At 44.9% G+C, this 18,361-nt stretch overlaps 1 protein-coding gene across 1 annotated transcript in view; it reads right to left on the reverse strand.

The window, feature by feature from the left end:
• The window catches only part of LOC144678935 (RNA-binding motif, single-stranded-interacting protein 3), a 1,591,210-nt gene that overhangs the window by 1,207,009 nt on the left and 365,840 nt on the right, over positions 1-18,361 (reverse strand). The window contains exon 3 of the mRNA XM_078539043.1: positions 13,703-13,771. Coding sequence (XP_078395169.1) covers positions 13,703-13,771 — 69 coding nt within the window. The remainder of the gene's footprint in view (positions 1-13,702; positions 13,772-18,361) is intronic.

The raw sequence follows: 18,361 nt of genomic DNA on the forward strand, positions 1-18,361 counted from the left end.
GGTGGGGTGGTAAATAGTCAAGAGGAGGCCCAAACATTACACGCGCATACAGACAGGCTGGTCAGACGGCCTAAGGAATGCCACATGGAATGTTATGTGGGTAAGTGTGCGGTTAAGCACTTGGGCAAGACAAATAAGGTACGGGAATACATGAGTAATGGTAGGACCGTGGGAAGTCACGACGATTACAGGGACCTTGCTGGGCAGACCCGTTAAGGTAGCAGAACAGGAACATAAGGCATTTAACAAGGTCGAAGCCAGACTTGCCTTTATTAGCCGAGGAATAGGATGTAGGAAAAGGGAGGTCATGTTGCAAGTGCAGAAAACGCTGTCGAGGCCACAGCTACACTTCTGCGTTCAGTTGTGACCTGCGCTACATGGGAGGGATGGCATTGGAGTGGGGAGAGTGCAGAGGTTCTTGACCAGGATGCATGCTGGCCTGGAGAGTTGGAGTGATGAGGAAACATTGTATACACTTGCGACATTTGCCGTGGAGCACAGGAGATTGACAGGTCACATTATTGACCTTCATACCGTTATGAGGGGCATAGAACAGGTGGACAGAAGGCAACATTTCCCCTTGACGCAGGGATGACTAACATGGTGGCATTTATTTAAGTTGAGCGCCATGAGGTTGACGGGTGAGGTGCTGAGGACCTTTTGGACAGAGTAATGTGGGATGCACTGGCTGAAAGGGTGGTGGAGGTACAAACCCTCCTAAGATGATATAAGTATTTGGATGTGCAGCAGCGGTGCCATGGCATGTTAGGCCATGGGCATAGTGGTCAGAAATGGGATAAGGCGATTTTGGAAGGTGCTAGAGACGCGCATCCTCAAGGGGCCGAGGGACTTTTATGTATGACCACACGTCTGACTGTATCAGTCTGTTAATGAGCAGTTACCTCGATTATAGCTCCTCACACCCCGCTACCTGTAAGGACTCCATCCCATTCTCTCAGTTTCTTCGCCTCTGTCGCATCTGTTCTGATGATGCCACTTTCAAAAACAGTTCCTCTGATATGTCTTCCTTCTTCCTTGACTGAGGTTTTCCACCCACGGTGGTTGACAGGGCCCTCAACCGTGTCCGGCCCATCTCCCGCGCATCCGCCCTCATACCTTCCTCTCCCTCCCAGAACCATGATAGGATCCCCCTTGTCCTCACTTATCACCCCACCAGCCTCCGCATTCAAAGGATCATCATCCGCCATTTCCGCCAACTCTAGCATGATGCCACCACCAAACACATCTTCCCTTCACCACCCCTGGCGGCATTCCACAGGGATTGTTCCCTCCGGGACACCCTGGTCCACTCCTCCATCACCCCCTACACCTCAACCCCCTTCCACAGCACCATCCCTTTCAACCGCAGAAGGTGCCCCTTTACTTCCCCTCTCCTCACCGTCCAAGGGCCCAAACACTCCTTTCAAGTGAAGCAGCATTTCACTTGCATTTCCCTCAATTTAGTCTACTGCATTCACTGCTCCCAATGCGGTTTCCTCTACATTGGAGACACCAAACATAGACTGGGTGACCACTTTGTGGAACACCTTCGGTCTGTCCACAAGCATGACCCAGACCTCCCTGTCGCTTGTCATTTCAACACTCCACCCTGCTCTCATGCCCACATGTCCGTCCTGGCTTGCTGCATTGTTCCAGTGAATCTCAAAGCAAACTGGAGGAACAGCACCTCATCTTCCGACTAGGCACTTTACAGCCTTCCGGACTTAATATTGAGTTCAACAATTTTAGATCATGAACTCTCTCCTCCATCCCCACCCCCTTTCCGATCCCCCTTTTTTCCAATAATTTATATAGATTTTTCTTTTCCCACCTATTTCCATTATTTTTAAATGTATTTCCATCCATTATTTTATCTCTGCCTTTTAGCCTATTTCGATCCCTTCGCCCCACCCCACCCCCACTAGGGCTATCTGTACCTTTATTATCACAGTCCTTAGATAATATCATCAGCTTCAACACCTCTTTGTCCTTTTGTCTATGACATCTTTTGGTTATCTCCACCTATCACTGGCCCTCTATCCAGCTCTACCTGTCCCACCCCCCCTTAAACCAGCTTATATTTCACTTCTCTTCTATTTTTCCTTAGTTCTGTTGAAGAGTCATACGGACTCGAAACGTTAACTGTGTTCCTCTCCGCAGATGTTGTCAGACCTGCTGAGTTTTTCCAGGTATTTTTGTTTTTGTTTTGGATTTCCAGCATCCGCAGTTTTTTGCTTTTATCTTATGTGAATGAGCAGTGTTACAGCATTAATGACTGCAGCAACCATCAGTGCTTTGGATGGTGGGGAGACAAAGTGGATGGGACTGTGGCCCTCAAATACCTGGCCGCTGCACCCCAGCCTTGCCGACACCTGCCGACCTGGCCGCCTGCCTCCTCCCCAACTCCATGGCCTACTCCTCATAAGTGGTGAGGTGCTGCAGCACGGCGTGCCCACCACCAGTCCGCTGCCTCTCCCTCATATTGTGCTCTCTTTTTGCCTGCAGAACAGAGAAGAGGATTTATTGGGGCTAATCCCTCATGTACTCTGCACGCGCACACCACACCCCAACCACAGTGGCCCATCTGAGGCCTCCAGGGGCTCCTGTCCACACTACTGGTGATCAGTCACCAGAAGATAGTATGGCTGCTCCCAACCCCCTCCCCCCTTCAGCGTCCATCACTTTGAATAACACACGGGTCTTAGTGCCCATGGCAAGGAGGCACAACTAGGTGTGGCACCGAGGCCAGCAGATGGCTCTTGGCCACGACACCTTGAGGCTCCCCGTCCACCATCTCATCACCATTAATAAGACATGTGTTGGAATTCTGAGTACGTGTCTAGCTGCCTCCCCTGCAGGTTGCCTCCAGACTACTCAAATGCGACAAACACCAACATATGCTGCGGGGAGAACCCATCTTCTCCTCAACCACTAAGGCTGATGTAAGCATGGTCACTATCTGTTTGCCCACCCAGCGTGCGCCAAATGCCCAATGCAGTAACAACGCTAAGACATGAGGTGGGGGGGGGGACTCAAAGGCTAAGGCTACCTGCTGGGTTAAATGGCCAAGGCTGACATGGTACTCACCCTTCCAGAGCGCAACAAATCACTGAAGCGTTTGCGGCACTGGGTTCCTATGCACCTCTGCCACCTCCTGCCATGCCTGCCTGGTCATGTGGGGGGCCCTCCTCCTCCCATCCTCCGGAAACAACACCTCCCAATGGTTTGACACCTCTTCCAGGAGGGCAGCAAGGCAGGCATCAGAGAACCGAGGGGCACCATGGCCCCCCACTGCCCTACCCTGCAGCCTGCCCCCCTCCTCCTCCTCTGCCCTCACCTCTTCTGGTGCCTGGTCGCTGGCCATGGCGAACAGCCTAAAGAGGCTGCCTGGCTGTTCTTTATACAGACTGCCAGTTTCCCATTGGAACCGGCGGTCTGAACACGTCCGCCGCCAATTTGAATTTCCCGCTGAACACGGGAGACTGAAATGTGCTGGGCGGGCCTTAATTGGCCTGCCCGAGCAAAATGGCGGCGCGGCCCGTTTCGCCAGCAGGGATTGGCTTCCCGCCTGCCGCCGATTCGGTCGGTCCCGCCTACCTGACAAATGCAAAATTCAGCCCATTGAGTATGAAGTTCTAATTCCTTCCAAAATGAAAACTGGAGCCTCTACCATGACAATTCTTTATTCTGGGCTACAATATGCATGTAAAGGTGCATGTTGCAACTCAGACTCCTTGGGTGGATGGTTGGTATGGATCAGATTTGTGCCAATACATGGGGTTCAATCCTGTTCTGGCTTGGGTGGATTTTGGACCTTCCTCATTTCCTTACCCAAGGTGGAAATTGTGGTGCTGTGGGTTGGACCTGCCTTCAGGCACAGAACTAAAGAAGATAACCTATGCCACAGCTTTTAGTTATTAGTGTATCTGAGCTTCAAGATCCCTTTGTTCCTCCACACTGCCTAGACTTGCACCTTCCAAGTAATAAGTGAACCCCTCCATTCTTTCTACCAAAATGTACATCTTCACATTTATCTGTGTTGAGCCTCATTTGCCAGTCATTTGCCCATTCTGCATTTTTATTAATGTCCTCCTGTAATGTTGCAGTCCTCCTCAGTGTTGACTATTCCCCCCAATTTGGTGTCATCTGCAAATTTAGAAATTGTGTTTTTATTCCAAAGTCCAAACTGTGAAGGTAAATTGTGCACAGCAGTGATCTAGCACTGCTCCTTGTGGAACACCAACTCTCACCCTCTGCCACACTGATCTATGACTCTCACTCTCTGCTTTCTGTCTTGGCATTATTCATTAGTCTATTATGGGACACCTTATTAACTTCTTTTGAAAACCAAGTTCATCTACTGCATCACCATTGTCTATTCTCTGTTACACCTGTTACCTGATCAATGTTAATCAAGCAAGAGTTTTTCTTTTGAAATCCGTATTGACTATTCATTATAATATTTTTCGTTTCCAGACATTCTTCTATTCTCTCTTTTAGTATGGATTCCATTACTTTTTCTACCACCGATGATAATCTGACTGGTCTATTATTCCCCGGACATCTATACCCTTCTTAAATATAGAAACTACATGAGCTATCCGCCATCCTCTACTACACCTTTTTCTAATGAATTATTAAATATGTGTAGTAATGCCTCTGCTATCTCTTTCCGAGATTCTTTTGAAAAATGTGGATGCAATCCATCCGGACCAGGGGTTTTGTCCACTTTGAGTTTGTTTAGCTTGTTCAGTATATCCCCCTTTGTTTTTATTTTAAATACACTTTTTCATTCGCCTCACATTCAATGTCAGGGGTACCAGTTCTATCTCCCTGGCAAATACTGAAACAAAATAACTATTTAAGATTTCTGTCATCTCTCTATTGTTACCTGTGGTATCCTGTTTATCCTTTAATGATCCTATTCCCATCCCAGCCTTCCTTTTGTATTGATGTACCTGTATTAGTAAAATATTTTACTATTTGTTTTATGTTCTTTTATAATTTAATTCCATTGTTCCTCTTTTTTTTTTGGCTTATCTCATAGGCCAGAATTTTGATGTCAGTGAGTGGGGGCGGGCCCAACACGCCGACACATAAAATGACGGGCGGTGACATCGGACATGTGTCCCGACATCACCATGCATCATTTAGATCTTTCATTTGGCGGGTGCATGCTGGAGTCGGCTGCACGCTCGCCGAACTGTCAAGGGCCTGTTAAGGCCATTAAAGAATCAATTAAGGTACTTATCAATGCTGCCCGTCCAAACTTAAGGTTGGCAGGCAGGGGAAGAACCCAAGCGGCCTTCGCGTTTTTCAGGAAACCTCATCCACGGGCAGGATGAGGTTGCCTTAAGGTTTTAATAAATAAATAAATAAAATTTTCACCATTCATAAACATGTCCCAGCTCATGTGGCACTGCCACATGAAGGGACAGGTGTAAATAATTTTTAACTTTATTAAAAATTCTCAACATGTATTTAATCTCCCTGAGGCAGCTCCATGCCTCAGGGAGATTTCTGCCATGCGCGAAAGAGCGCAGGCTCCAACTCTCCCTCTTCCCTCTGCTCGCACAGGTAGCGCTCAGTGCTACCGGCTGTGCGTCACACTGGGCGGGCTAATTGGCCCACCCATGTAAAATGGTGGCGCAGAGACGATCGTGGGTGGTGATTGGCTCCGCGTCCACCTGTGCCCACTCCCAGCCGGCCCGCCCAACACTCAGAAAATTCTCTCCATAATCTTTTTGTATTCTCTTATATCCTGAACTCCTCTGCTGTCTATGTACTTGTGCTTCTTTCCTAACCCTCAATTGTTCCCTTATGATCTTACTCATCCATGAAGTCTCACCACTGTTTATTTTGTTCTATCCTTTTAGCGGAATACAACTTTTCTTGCACTCTGTTGAACACTGCTTTAAATGTTTCCCATTGTTGTTCTACATTTTGTTGTCCATTTTATTTTCCCAAGTTCTGTTCTCAGCCCCCTCGAACTCAGCTTTTCTCCAATCTGTGAATCTTGTTTTCATCATTAATTTTTGTTTCGTGTTTCAATTTTTTGAAAAATATTTCAGTTTCTACCTTAATCCCATTCTATTTTATGTAGAATAGTTGAAATTGAATTATAAATCTTGCTTTTTACTTCCTGGTTTCCTGCCTGTGAGAAATCTTTGTCCTGATTTGTTGATCAGCCAGCTTGATGACATCACTGTTGCTAGGTGCCACAGATTCCCTGCAGATGGTACCAGATTCAAAGTCACATCGGAAATTGGCATTCCTGAGCCTGCTACATCTTTTTGAGCAGCTTTCATTGAATTCAGCAATGAGCACTGTCCTTTGCTGCTGACCACAAAATCTGAGCTATTACTCTCAGCATGATCCAAGTAACTAGAAATTCTGTGACACTTTGTAGTGCTTGTCCCATTTCCCTTGACTTTCCAAGCTATTCTCCTTGTAATTCCTGATTTTACCACTCCTGGGTGGCCAGCTGTGATCAGCTTGACCTGCAACTATCTATGCCTCTAGGAGTTCTATTGATCCTTTGAACTCCGTTACAAAAGTATAATAATTTTCATAGCATTTTTCTGGTTTGTTGTAAAGTAGGTTTATGGGTGTGAGTATAGACAGGTCTGTCTGTATGATTTAATTACATTTGGAGTTAGGTAGACTGAAAGCTTGGAATTATCAAAAGAAGCTCGGTGTAGAAATACTTGAAATGCTAATGAGTAAACATGGATGCTGGCTTAGCATGTAGGGTGTGAAGGGAATTTGCATTTTTAGATAAGTGAAGGAATTGTTTAGATTTCAAAGGGATGTAAGTCTGTTTACAACTAGCCAGTTAAGCATGGCTAAGGATTGTGTTAATTTTTCCCAAAGGTTACTGACAATATTGGCAGCATGAAAGTTTTTATATTATGGGAAAGGTACCATTCCAAAGACATATGGAACAATGGAATTTGCATATTAAAGAGAGATAAACATATAAAGGAGAATGAAAGGCAATGTGAGGAGAGGGCCATGTAAGATCTAACAGGGGTCTGTGAGACAACCTTCAAGAGGCCTCCAGCCATTTGTGTATAAGTCTGTTATGTCCAGCAACTGAAGTTGGGGAAAGCCATTTGGAATTCCACGGTCATTTGGGCATTGTGTTAACTTGCTGGCTGTTTTTAAATCCAAAATCTATTTCAGAATTTTGCCTTAAGGAGGTGTGTAACTAGGAATCAGGTTAATAAGGAATTTTAGGAGTTGTTATAGTATTAAGTAATTGTAGTCTTACGTATGTGCTTGAAATATTTTACTTTGTTAATAAATATTTTAATTAAATTTTTCGAATCTCTAAAGGTCTTGGTGGACTCATTACTTCTGAATTTAGTACTTCTCGTAATAAATACAAATTGCAAAACCATTGTGATAGCACAACTAAGTTTCCCTTGTGGATTTGGTCCGCCTGGCACACATCATCTGCCACGTCATAACAACTCTAATTTCCCTCTGGCACTTGTACGTGAGTTAATTGGGGAAAATTAATGCAAATTATGTCAGTTTAAGCAACTTTTCATGTTCTTGATAACTAATGCTTAACAATGAAATAACAAGTAAAAAACAGTGTTTATATTGACATAAACAACAAATAACATATACCTAAGTTCAAAAACGGTCAAAATGCTGAATGATTAACACCAATAGCACCAACATGCAAAATTAATAATCAATAATGCTCACCCTGCAGGCACATTGTTTTTAATATAAAGAAGAAATCTATCCCAATAAAAACAGAAAATGCTGGAAAAACTCATCAGGTCTGGCAGCAGCTGTGGAGAGATGCTGCTAGAGATGCTCTCAATAGATGCTGCCAGGCCTGCCGGGTTTTTCCAGCATTCCTGTTTTTATTTCAGATTTCCAGCATCCGCAGTATTTTGCTTCTATCTAAGAAATCTGTCCCCTTTGAATCTTAATGAGGCTTCAGAAAAAGCATGAAACCTCATCCATGATGAGGTTTCATGACCGTTTTAAAAAATTTAATAAAGGTTAGAGTTAAAGTGATGGACATGTCCTAACTCATGTGACAGTGTCTCAAGTGGTGTTCCACAGGGCTCGGTGTTGGGACCCTTGCTGTTTGTGTTATATATTAACAATTTGGATGTGAACGTGGGGGGTACGATTGGGAAATTTGCAGATGACACGAAGATTGGCCGAGTAGTGGATAGTGCAGAGGATAGCCATAATCTCCAAAACGATATAGATGGGCTGGTGGAGCGGGTGGTAAAGTGGCAGATGGATTTTAACATAGAGAAGTGTGAGGTCATACATTTAAGGAGGTCAAACAGTTACAGGGATTACACAATAAATGGGAATATATTAAGAGGGGTAGATGAAGTGAGAGATCTTGGCATACAAGTACACAGGTCCCTGAAGGCAACTGTTCAAGTAGAAAAGGTTGTAAAGAAGGCATATGGAATGCTCTCCTTCATTGGCAGAGGTATGGAATATAAAAGTAAGGATATAATGTTGGAATTGTATAAAACACTGGTGAGGCCACAACTGGAGTATTGTGTGCAGTTCTGGTCACCACATTACAGGAAGGATGTAATAGCTCTGGAGAGAGTGCAGAGGAGGTTTATAAGAATGTTGCCAGGGTTACAAAAGTGTAGCTATGAGGAGAGATTGGGTAGGTTGGGGTTATTTTCCTCAGAACAAAGAAGGCTGAGAGGTGACTTGATTGAGGTGTACAAAATTATGAGGGGAATAGATAGAGTGGACAATATAAAATTGTTTCCCTTAGTGGAGAATTCTAGAACCAGGGGACGTAGATTCAAGATAAGTGGCAGAAGGTGTAGGGGGGACATGAGGAAGAACTTTTTTACGCAGAGGGTAGTGGGTGTCTGGAATTCACTGCCCAAGTTGGTGGTAGAGGCAGAAACTCTAAACTCTTTTAAAAAGTACCTGGATCTGCACCTTAAGTGCTGTAAGCTGCAGGGCTATGGGCCGGGTGCAGGAAGGTGGGATTAGAAAGGGCACCTGGGTGTCCTTGGGCTGGCATGGGCAAGATGGGCCGAATGCCCTCCTTCTGTGCTGTAACTTTTCTATAGTTCTATGAGGGGACATGTCAGGGAAATTTTGTTTTTGTACCTTTACCATTTTTAAATGTGGAGCTGATCTCCTTGAGGCAGCACTTAGCCAGAGGGAGATGAGTGCGCTCTTTCGCGCACATCTCGGCTGAGGGAATTCCCCCCCACCCCCTGCACAGGGAGCGCATAACGTTTCCTGGCCGACGTCATGCTGAGCGGGCCTTAATAAACGGTGGCGCGCCTCCAATTGGGGGCGCCAATCGGAGGTGTGCCCGCGCCTGCACTTCCCCCCCAATGGGATGAAAAGTCTTCCCTTTTAAAAACATAGGGCGGAAATTTTCCGTTCTGGAGACCAAGTCTCGTGGCAGGTGGAAAAATCAGCAATATTCCTGCTGGGTGGGGAGTGGATGAACATGCATGATCTTCCGCTGCTCAGATCATTAATTATGCATCAGCAAGGAGCTCGGCAAATTTTGCGGTAGGGTGGGCAGGAAGTCACCTGCCTTTACCTCATGGGATCGAAGGTCCTGGGTGCCATACTTAAACGACAGCCCGACAGACATTCACTCATTGTAGGCCAGAAACTCCGCTTTACTCCTCCAAAGTCCTTGTGGCTGCAGCTTGAACTGGGGAAGCTGGCAAGATGTGAACAACCACATCCCGGGACATATGAGGGTGCTCCGGCATTGCCTTTTGCTCATCCGCTGGCGATACATCCAATGACAAGCCAATGCAGCAGTCCATGTTCACCAGTCTCATGACCTTATTAGAGGCCCCACTGCCTCTTGCTGCTCAGGCCTTTGCTCCTCGTGGCCCTATGCTAACTGGTGCTGGGCCCTCCATTTCCTCATCTGGATGAGAGCCATTACCAAGGCAGGATTGCCTGTAGCCTGTATAACCAATGCCTCAGTGGATATGTGGACGAATTGAAGTGATACATTTAGTAAGCATGTCCTTTACAGATTTCTCTCCATCTCAAATCCAGCAGGCCAGTGCTAAGCCCTTCACCTGGCCTCTGTTTAGACATGGCATCCCTACCCCATACCTTCCAGGTAAAGGGTATCCTGGAGGACCAGAGATGATCACTCCTCCTGTTCATACATGAATGCATATGACGACATTGCTCTTTGACCAGGGTGATGAGAGCCATGTGCAGGAAGTCTCATGTGGACACTTCTCTGCTTGTGTCCACTGCCCTCGGAACTCTATAGAAAGACCATTGCCGCAGGAGTTGGAAGAACAACAGCATGATCCCTTGTCAGCCATGACCATTCACACGGGAGGAATGAGTTTAGGAGCTGTGAGTTGGCTGCCCTCCACCGGCCATGCTCCTTGGAGGCTTCCACCTCCCTCCCTCCCTTCATCCCTGCCTCTGACTATAGCCTATCGCAAATGGCACAGAATGAATGACAGCTCCACACCTTGCTGGGATCTTGTTGTTATGTGACCCCTGAATTGGGAACAAACCTGCTGGAGTGTGGGATTCACCATAGAAAGGAGAACAGAAGTGAACATCTTTGACATCCTGTTGCATAATAATTATCAGGCCACTTGTGCTGACCTTGAACTCCATCCGCCCAAAAAGACCCTCCTTCCACTTCGAGGATCTACACATATAGAGCAACTGCCAGCCTTGAGAAAATGGTGCGTGTAATTTTCTAAACATGCTCCGCCAGCTTCTACCCTCCCCCTGTCACCCACTAACATCCACCCATCACCATAGACCCACTCAATATCAGCATTCCTCTTCCTTTTGTCACCCTTGACCTGCCCCCTGGTACCCTAGACGCTATCACTATCCACTTCCACATGCCATTCCTCCCCTCAGAACCGAAACCCGTTGCTGTCCCCATGCCCACCCTGACTCTGCTTCCTCCCATTATCCAAGCCACCTGTGTGGTCCCCCTCCATGACCCACCCAATGATAACTTCACCTGCCTGTCTCTCACCCTGGACCTGGCACTCCACCATATCCCACTCCCCACTCTGAATGTGAATGTTCCCTCCTACCACCAGTACTCAGAGTTCGTCCCCTACCAGCCCCCCCATCCTCCCCCCCAGGACCCCACCGTCGACTCCATTGACCCTGCCCTGTAAGACACTCTCCCCCTTTCCTGTACAACCCCCCACCCACCTTCCCGGACACCCCCTCCACCTTCACCCAAAAGCCTGCCTCCCCTGTCCAGCCTTAGAGCTGCCAGTGATACAAGCATGTGAAATCTCACACCGACACTGTTAAAGGTAGGCGAAAGCAGCATCTATAATCCCTCAAAGTCGTTGATGAAGTGAAGCTCGCAGGTGCTTTGCCACTTATGTAGAGTCGTGAAACAGACCGTTCCGATTATCCGCTGGAGGGGCACTTAATTTGGAGGGGGCAACATAATTCCGGCAAGTTGGCCTTTTAATGAGCATTCATGAGATGGAAATTAATGTAAATACAATTCCCAATATAGATCAGTGGGAAACTTGAGCCGCCTTTAACCGGCCAACAAAGTTGGGAGAACAAAATTCCAAACTAATTTTCCGCAATCAGGAAACAGACTTCTTCTGCCACGCTAAATTTAATGCCCCTGCCCACCATGATTCCTGCCGCTAGCAGGAGCAGAAAATTCCACCCACATTTTCAGTTCTTTGCTATTCATCAGCAGGTCCTCTAGCGGGATTACAACAATAGCATCATTCCTGTGTATATAGTCCGTGAAGTATGACAAATGGAGAAATTTCCACAGCAAGATTCTATTCATTAATAATCAGAGATTATTCCACACATTGACCTGGGTTTTTCAGGGTGACCCAGGAGCCCTTTAAAAATGGGAGCTGGGACCCGATTCAAGAATTCCCAACCCCATGCCCGAATGTCCGATTTTCAGAAGTGCCTTTTAAGCGTGCAGGTTGGTTCGGGTCAAAAGCCCACACCCTGCACTCCTGACCTGGCCAGCTTCATCGCAGTGATAGGCATAACCTTGTCCTTGGCAATTTTCATGGAGTTAGATCAGCTTTTCAATGAGTTGTGGTTCACAGCACAACAGAGGCGTCGTGAACCATAGTTTGCATGAAGGGACCTTTGAAAAGGTAAGTTCAAAAGATCCTCCTCATGCCCCCCCAGACAACCACTACGTCCCCTCATGTCTCCCATGTCAAGCTATGCCCCCCAAACATCCCCAATGGCCTCTCATGCCAAGCTACAAGGGTTGTTTGGGGAACATAGCTTGGCATGGGGTTCAGATGTTTCAAGTGTGGTTGAGGCTGATGGAAACATAGCACATGGATAGAAGGATAACCTCTACTCTAATGATTGCATTAAAATTATGAAAGAAGGTAATTTCTGATCTTCTTCCTGAAATAAGGAATGTTAGATTGTGACTATCTCTTAAAGAAGGATAAAACTGTCATATTTTACTCATTTCATTTGTGCGACCGACAACACAGACCAAAATGATCTTTCACACTCCTTTTGATAGCACAAATGAAACTCAAAGATATGTACCCAAAAACAATATTGATACCAGTTGTGAATAATCTGCATGGCACATCCTGCTTTTTGTGGAGTAAGTGGGTTGACTGGAATGCTAGAATTCTTTTCCACTCTATTTTATTCAACTGATATTTACTGACACAATTTAAAATCTTTGCGCCTATGTCATGTCCATTTCATGTAAACGTAAATTCTGATTGTAATTTTGGCAGCAGGAAAGAAATGAAATAAAACACCTTGTCATTATTCTGCGCATCAACATGGGAACAAACGCTATAAACAGATGCACATTTTGAAAAATAGCATGCCATAGAAATGCAAATAGAGCTCCAATAAACATTATTTGAAGTCTATTGTATTATTTAATCAAGTTTCTAAAGCACCTTTAATTTAAGAAAACATTACAATGCAAGGCAAACATCATTCCAGTTGCACTGTGTTAACAGGAGAAAATAGTAAGATTCAGTGTTGCCTGTGATCTCTGTGAGAGATGGCTTGGGCATTGACCTTTCCTGCTCATTAATGCCAGAGAACATTTAAGATATTTATACTGACTGTCAGATGAAAAGGAATGCCAACTGTATTTTCATTTGTTTGGGAACATAAGACAACAGACCAAGAGCAACTGGTGATTAATACATATTTTTGTGTCAGTTAAGCAATGTATAAAATTCGTGATGCTTTTCAGGCAACTTGAGCATATTTATCAGCTGTCAGGTTAACTAGCTAACACTGCGTTTGAATGCAGAGGGGATAATCTAGTGTTTTGATGATCCAATATGATATGAGCCAATATGACATGCATGACAGGAAAGTTCTATAGCGAGCTCACAATCTCAGTTGTGGTGTCAGTGGGAGGTGTCATGTGGAAGCAAGCACTTTCCCACAGCACTTAGACATCCCCCAGCACTGAAAGTGATTTAGGGACATGTCATCTGTCAACTCTCTTATCCAAGTACATGGGAGGATCCACCAAGAGAAAGCCATAGTAAATAAAAGTCAAGAGGAAAGAGTTAAAAATTACACATTATAGTAATTTTCAAGTGGTAACAGTAGAACCAGATTGGTCCTGATGTACTCGATACTTAAGTTGGCACACATTTAATTTAATAGTTTTCACGTTTGCATTGCATTAATTTCTGAATATTGTCTCAGACTATACCTGGTGTGGCTGAGTGCTTGACCACCTGCTGTATGATGGAGCACCGGCAGTCTTGGTGGTTGATACTCTCTGTAATTAAATAAAATTCAATTCAATAACGACAAAATGCAATCTAGAATACAGTCATGAAGTAAATAATTTTTTTCCATATTTATGTAGAGTCAGCTTCTTGACAAATACCCCGGCGATATTGTTTTGAACACTGAGTAAATCAAATTTTTAATAAAGCAAACTTGCCTGGAGGTTATTTTGAAATTGTTGTGGCAAGCCATATCTTGTCTTTTGTAGTATCCTACTTTTCTAATGCATTATCTCTTCAGCCTTGCAGCTTCAATATACAATGCTGCAGGATTTCAGCCAAATATTGCAAATTGTTTGGACAAAATACAACAAACAGCAAAATTACATTACACTGTCTGCTGTTCAAACAACATATTTGTAACATTAATGCAAAAGACAAAATAGCAAGGATGCTGGAAATCTGAAATAGAGACAGGACATACTGGAAATACTCAGCCAGTCAGGCAGCATCCATGGAGACAGAAACAGAGTTAACGTTTCAGGTTGACGACCTTTTGTCAGAACTGAAAAATGTTCCAGATAACTTTAAGCAAGTACAGAGGAAGGGAAGTGGGAGGGGAGAAAGAATAAAAGGGAAGTCTGCGATAGAAGGCAAGAGTGATTTAAATGGCAAAAAGGATGATGGTGCAAACCCACAGAGGTGGTAATGGGACGAGTAAAGAAACTAAAGCTGGTCTAGAGGAGCTGTAAATAGCAACAACAGAACCATAACATCATCTGCCTGCTGAAAAACATGGGAGGAATGGTTCTGATTTAAAATTGTAGAACTCAATGTTGAGTCCGAAAGGCTGTAAAGTGTCTCATGGAAAGATAAGATGCTGTTCCTTGAGCTTCTTTGGAACAATGTGGGAAGCCAAGGACAGAGAGGTCAGAGCGGGAGTGGAGCAAGAAAATTTAAATGGCCAACGACTGGAAGTTCATGGTCACGCTTGCAGACTGAACAGATGTGTTCAGCAAAGTGATCACCCAATGTGCATGTGGTCTCCCAAACACAGAGGAGATTACATCATGAGCAGCGGATATAGTACACTAAATTCTTCTCCATGGATTGGCACCTTGACATGGTGGAGAAGCTTGTGCATTCTGATGACCACTTGAGTGAGCCTTCAGGAGCTCCCTGCTCCCGGGTAGGGCCACCCTTGGTAGGAAGGACAGGGGGTGGTGCCAGACAATGTGCTGTCTAAAAGTCTTTTACCACAGAACAGGCGAAGTAAGACTATGGGCTGAATTTTTGCGGTGTTGGGAAGGCTAGGACATTTACAAATGGTGGGCGGGACCCAGATGCGGAAGCCCTATCCCCATTTCCTACAGATCCAATTTTCACCAGCAGGACAACAGGGGGAGGGGAGGGGCGGCGGGAGTTGGGGTGTGGCTCCCACAGGAGGGAAATCTGGAGTCAGCAGGGCTATTTGAACTCAGTTCTGAGTTCAAACAGACCTCATTTTGGCAGTTGTAAGGACCTTAACCCATAGTGTGGGAGTCACAAATTTTATGGAGTAGATGTAAACACTCTTGAATGGTGGACAGGGTCTGTATATTTGTCATGATCTTAAAATGTTTGAATCCCTTGGTCTTTAAAAAACACAGGCTACATCTGTCACTGACAGCTAAAAACAAGGCCTCTGCAGTTTGTTCAGTTTAAGGAGGGTGTCATTTCTGATGTGGGGTCTGAATAGGAGCGTGTTTGTTTTTATAAACGATTACTCACTTGAGAAGATTTAAAAATTTGAATGGGTTTCTGGAATGGGAGTTTTTTACAATATTAAATGTGTAAGGGTGAGAGCTGTATTAGATTGTTAGAAGTTTATTTTTTATTACATCAGCTCCTGATGTCTCCACATGTAGATACTGGGTAGGTGGCTATGGAGATGGCATTGAGGGTATGAGGGCCATGGGGGGTGGGTTGGAGGCATTTCTGGCACTGAGTTAGTATGGAGGGTATGTATGAGGGACCATGAATTGGCATTGAATTGGCATGGAGGCTATGAGGGGCCAGGGGTTGGTAGGTGAGAGGGGGTTGAGATGTGAGAACTGAGGTCTAGAAAGCTTAAGAGATTCTTAAACAACTAGGATGATGTCCCATAGAACCGAAGCAGGTCTTCTAACCAACCCGCTTTTGCATTTGCCCGACAAATGCCCCCCCCCCCCAACTCTGCTTCCACAGTTGATGGCACACCACCTAGTAGCTTGTTAGAATTTACTTTGAGCAGCTCTTGGTCCATTCAGAGCATTCTCACTCAAATCTCTCTTGCAATTAATGAGAGAGGACCTTCAATGATTGGTTTGAGGTTAACATCACTGTGTTGGAATCTGCCAGCTTGTTCCACTCTTGCTTCCCATATGTTCAGAGTGCGGTATTGTAGATGGTGTCTCAAAGTATGTTTCACTTCACTTCTGCACTGTATGGGAATGCTGAAGAGTGCTCTTCAATCGAGTTGAGGAACTGTTTTTTATCTGGGTAGACAGTATAGCTGACGTTGATACACAGTCGGCATTTCTGCTTTGAATTAAAAACTTCAACGGTTTCATTCTGAACCTGGTGGTAACCAGGGAGTGATCTGTATTACAGACAGGGCTGTGGTAGCTGTGTGTGTTGAGAATGCTGTTCAGAGAGTCATGTGTGGTGATGATCAGGTCCAGCTGGTGCCAATGCCCTGATCTAGGATGTCTCCAGGACACCTTGTGGCATGGTTTGTTCTGAAAGAAGGTGTGTGCATGTGTCTGTGTGTGTCTATGTGCGTATGTAACTTAAGTGAATTGAAGGCAGCTGATCTGAAGGCTTTGATGTATTAGAAGATAAGCTCGGTTTGAAATGTTAAGTAGGTAGACATAGGTGTAAAGGGAACATTTGCATTTTTAAATAAACCAGACTGGTTGAATTTAAAAGAGGGTGTGAAATTTGTCACCTAGCCAGGGGAAGTTCAGAAACAGGGTTTATTTTTCCTAAAGATTATTGGTAAAATTGGTACTATGAGAGATTTGTATTATCAGAGAGGTAAAGTCCAAAGGCATAGTGAAACAATGGGAATTTGCATTTAAAGGGGAAAACATGTATAAAGGAGTGAAGGTTGTGTGTAAGGGAAGGCCTTCTAAGGTCTAACAAGCGTGAAACCTTCAGCATCTAAGCCTTAAGCTGCTGTCTACGAAGAACTGAAGTTAAGAAAGCTTACTTTGAATTGGATTGTTCATGGTATGAGTTTCTTTGCCTGGCTCTTTTAAAATCTATGGGCTGAGTTTTCCCCCCCCATCGGTGGGGGTTGTGTGGGCACGGGTGGGGGCGGGCACGAACATGATTGGCACCCCCGATTGGGGACGCACCGCCATTTTACATGGGCGGGCCAATTAAGGCCTGCCCAGCATGATGCTTGCCCAGAAGTGCTGAGCGCTCCCTGTGCGGGCAGGGGTGGGGGGGGGATTCCTTGAGTCATTCCCTGTGCTCTTTCACGCATGTACATGAAAGAGCACAGAGATCTCCCTGCTTGCCGACCAAGAATTCTGCCCTTTGTGTCTAATTGTTGCTTTAATGAAAATATTACTGGGAGTTAGATTAATTAGCGGATTTAGAAGTTATCACAGTAGTAATTTGTAGATCTATGTATGCACTCAAAATTATTTCTTCTATTTAATTTAGTTTTGTAAGAAACCTATAAGACTTGGTGGTCTTATTACTACTGAATTCAAGACACGCATTTGAAAATTTATACAAATTGCTAAACAATTGTGGCAGTTGTTTCAAGTTTCCCTTTGGGATTTCAGCAGCTCAGTATTTACCATCGGCTGTGCCATGGCGTCATGGTAACAGCAAACCTCAAATAGTCTCTGTCTGTTCTCGTTTATTTTTCCCAAGCCATTATGTCTGAGATAGGGGAGCCATGCCTTCTCTTGCGTTGAAATCTCCCAATAGGTAAAGATGTTCTGACTTTGGGGTAGGGATTTTGCTGATAACCTCTTCATAGAACTAGTCTTTTGTCTCTGTAATGGAGCACAGCCTTAGAGCATAGATACTCATAAGATTAACTGGCCCAATTTGAGTTGAGAGGCAGATGGCGAGAACATGTTCTGAATCATCTACAGAGTTCTATTATCGACAATAGTGAGTCTCTTACAGCGAAGCCTACACCTTGTTCATGTGTTTCCTCTGAACTCTGCCCCGTCAGAAGAATGTGTAATATGAGTCGAATATGCCTCTTAGAAGAGTCACATTTCATCCAAAATATTAACTCCGTTTCTCTCTCCACAGATGTTGCCAGACCTGCTGAGTATTTCCAGCACTTTCTGCTTTCACTTCAGATTTCCACCATCCGCAGTGTTTTGTTTTTATTTTTCAGGTGCGCGGTAGCTGACCAGTGGGACACAATGGTCCCTCCTGGCATCAGAGACAGCCTGTAACTCCCTCTCTAATACTCTATGAATATCGATTGGGCTTATCACTCGTAACTGCTGTCTCCCATGTTGCGTTAACTCTCTGCAGTGAAACTGGAGTATCCCCTCTGGGGTCAAATTTATGAAGACCCTCGGATGCTCAAATGTCAGGGTCCCACTCTTCACAGCCCCAGCTGAGTCCAAAGAAGTGAAAAG

This window comes from Cetorhinus maximus, chromosome 3 (assembly GCF_964194155.1).
Source record: "Cetorhinus maximus chromosome 3, sCetMax3.hap1.1, whole genome shotgun sequence".
Classification (NCBI taxonomy): domain Eukaryota; kingdom Metazoa; phylum Chordata; class Chondrichthyes; order Lamniformes; family Cetorhinidae; genus Cetorhinus; species Cetorhinus maximus.